Source organism: Pterocles gutturalis, unplaced genomic scaffold (genome assembly GCF_000699245.1).
Source record: "Pterocles gutturalis isolate BGI_N339 unplaced genomic scaffold, ASM69924v1 scaffold3236, whole genome shotgun sequence".
NCBI lineage: Eukaryota > Metazoa > Chordata > Aves > Pterocliformes > Pteroclidae > Pterocles > Pterocles gutturalis.
In genome coordinates, this window is record NW_010102735.1 from 76,014 (window position 1) to 78,393 (window position 2,380).

Below are 2,380 nucleotides of genomic sequence, written 5' to 3' on the forward strand. Positions count from 1 at the left end.
CTCTTTTAGTGAAAGAATATTGGTGAGCATTATAGATTGAACCTATTTTTAGGCACTCTGAACCCACTAGGCTGAGACGAGTTGTAAAGGATTTCTCTCTCTCTTTTTTTTTTTTTTTTTTTTAAGTTAGCACGGAAGTTGCTTTCACAGATAGCGTACTTACTGAGGATAGGCCTCTTTGGGACCTTAGTTTCCCTAGAGACAATACTCACTTGGGCACTTTTAAAATCAAATCATTGCTCCATAAAACTTGACTATACCTTGTTATGCAGAAACCTGTAGGAAATCCAGCTCAACTACATGAGAAAGTTAAATAGGGTGGGTTTAAAAAAAATATATATATCTGAGGGCTGGATGAAGTACTTAACTACAAATTAGTAACAGAAGAAACTGTTTCCATTCGCAATATTTCTTTCACTGAAAACCTTTCTATAAGTACATTCACTTTCAGTTTTTCACCAGGTCCTAAATTCAGCCTGATACATTTTTTTGCCTTGAGACATTAAACTGTTCTGACAAAAAAAGCACCATTTATTTTTTAATTTCTGACTGCTACTGTGAATATTTGTGAGTTTGTAATGTCTTTTCTAAAAACCTAGTCACACACAAGTGGGTGGCTGTAATGTTGATTCATATTTTGCAAGGTGGGTTTTCTGTGGATGCTGAGGTTTTTTGTAGATTCCGCTACTTGTAATAACACTTGCAGGTTTTCTCCTACTTCTCTTCTTTAATCTTCGACTACAAACATTTTGCCAGGACTGAAGAGTCTTGGAAGTCCAGATCCACATACCGCTAGTAATGCCCACAACTAATAACATAAAAATTTTGACCATAAAAATTTCCACTGCTGGAATGGAGTTATTCATCATGCAGTCTAAGTTTTTAGTCTGATTGTTCATCTTGCATTTCTGTTGAGTTGCCACAATTTTCCAATAATCCATATTAAGTCTTTCATAAAAATAGCAAGCTATCACACAAGTTGCAGGCACTGTATACAAAACTGAGAAGACACCAATCCTGACCATAAGTTTCTCCAACTTGTCAGTATTTTCTCCACCTGTTTTCATCACCCTCCTGATATGAAAAAGGGCCACAAAACCAGAAAGAATAAAAGAAGTGCCAATGATTAGATAACAAGCCAAAGGAATGAGTACAAACCCCGTCAAGGCATTCACATCCATGCTTCCAACATAGCACAACCCTGTCAGCTCATCTCCAGCCACCCTTCTCATCACTAGGATCATTATGGTCTTCACAGCTGGAATGGCCCAAGCTGCCAAATGAAAGTAGCTACTGTTTGCTTCAATTGCTTCATGTCCCCATTTTTTCCCAGCTGCTAGAAACCAAGTTAAAGTCAAGATTACCCACCACAAGGAACTTGCCATACCAAAGTAATACAGAACCAGGAACACAATGGTGCAGCCAGTGCTCTCCAGTCCCTCCTGGATGACATAGAGTTGGCCGCTGTCCCTATCACAGGCAATACTTTCAGCACCTGAAAAGAGGCGAATAATGTACCCCACCGAGTAGACACAGTAGCACATGGAGAGGAAGATAATGGGCCTCTCTGGGTACTTGAAACGCTGAGGATCTATCAGAAAAGTGAGTACAGTAAAAGCACTGGAGAAGAAGCACAGAATGGACCAGATGGCAATCCAAATGACAGCAAATTGTTTGTCATCCTTGCTCCAGTAAACATCAACACCTGGAGTGCAGAGCGGCGCGCAGGAAGCACTTTTTTCCACATGGTGGAACTTGCCAGGATTTTCACAGGAGGTTCTGCTGAGGCTGTCCTTATGCTGCTGCAGATCGTGGCCACTGCTGGGCCGCTGCGGACGAAACATGGGTGGCAGCATGCTGGATCCTCTGGGCGGCTCATCCGATCCGTTGTTGGGGGCTTCCATGCACAGGTAATTGGGGTCATTCTTGTTGGGCAGTTTGCTGCAGTCTAAGGAGTCTGGCCACTTAAAATTGAATTGCTCCATAATAGGAGAGCATTTCAGCCTCGCCTGCTCGCACATAACCCTGCAGGCTGGGATCGGTGTAGAAACCTGCTCTGTGCACATAGGGGCGTAGAGAGAGCAAAGGAAAAATTTCAGATGGCTGTGGCAACCGTACTCCACCAAGGGGGCAAACTCGTGCAGCTGAATGGCAGCTTCCCTTTGGTTTTCATGTCCCATCAGGTTAGGCATCCTCGTCATGTTGTACCCTATATCCTTGCACATGGGGATTTCTATCGGCTGGCACCTCCCGTCGCCGGGCCGGTCAATGTCTATGGAGCTTATCCCGGCGCAGAAGCCAGCCAGCAGAGCCCCAGCACAGTCCGGATCAAGTTCCCCGTCGCCGGTCCCATTGTGGCGGCTGCAGCGCGGCTCTCGGC

The 2,380-nt window shown here is 44.2% G+C and overlaps 1 protein-coding gene across 1 annotated transcript; it reads right to left on the bottom strand.

The window, feature by feature from the left end:
• Positions 1-523: 523 nt before the first annotated feature.
• Positions 524-2,366, bottom strand: LOC104459340 (frizzled-10-like). The gene is given in 2 exon segments (XM_010086390.1): positions 524-2,296; positions 2,299-2,366. Coding segments are annotated over 2 exon segments (1,752 nt in total). The 5' UTR covers positions 2,354-2,366; the 3' UTR covers positions 524-599.
• Positions 2,367-2,380: the final 14 nt, after the last annotated feature.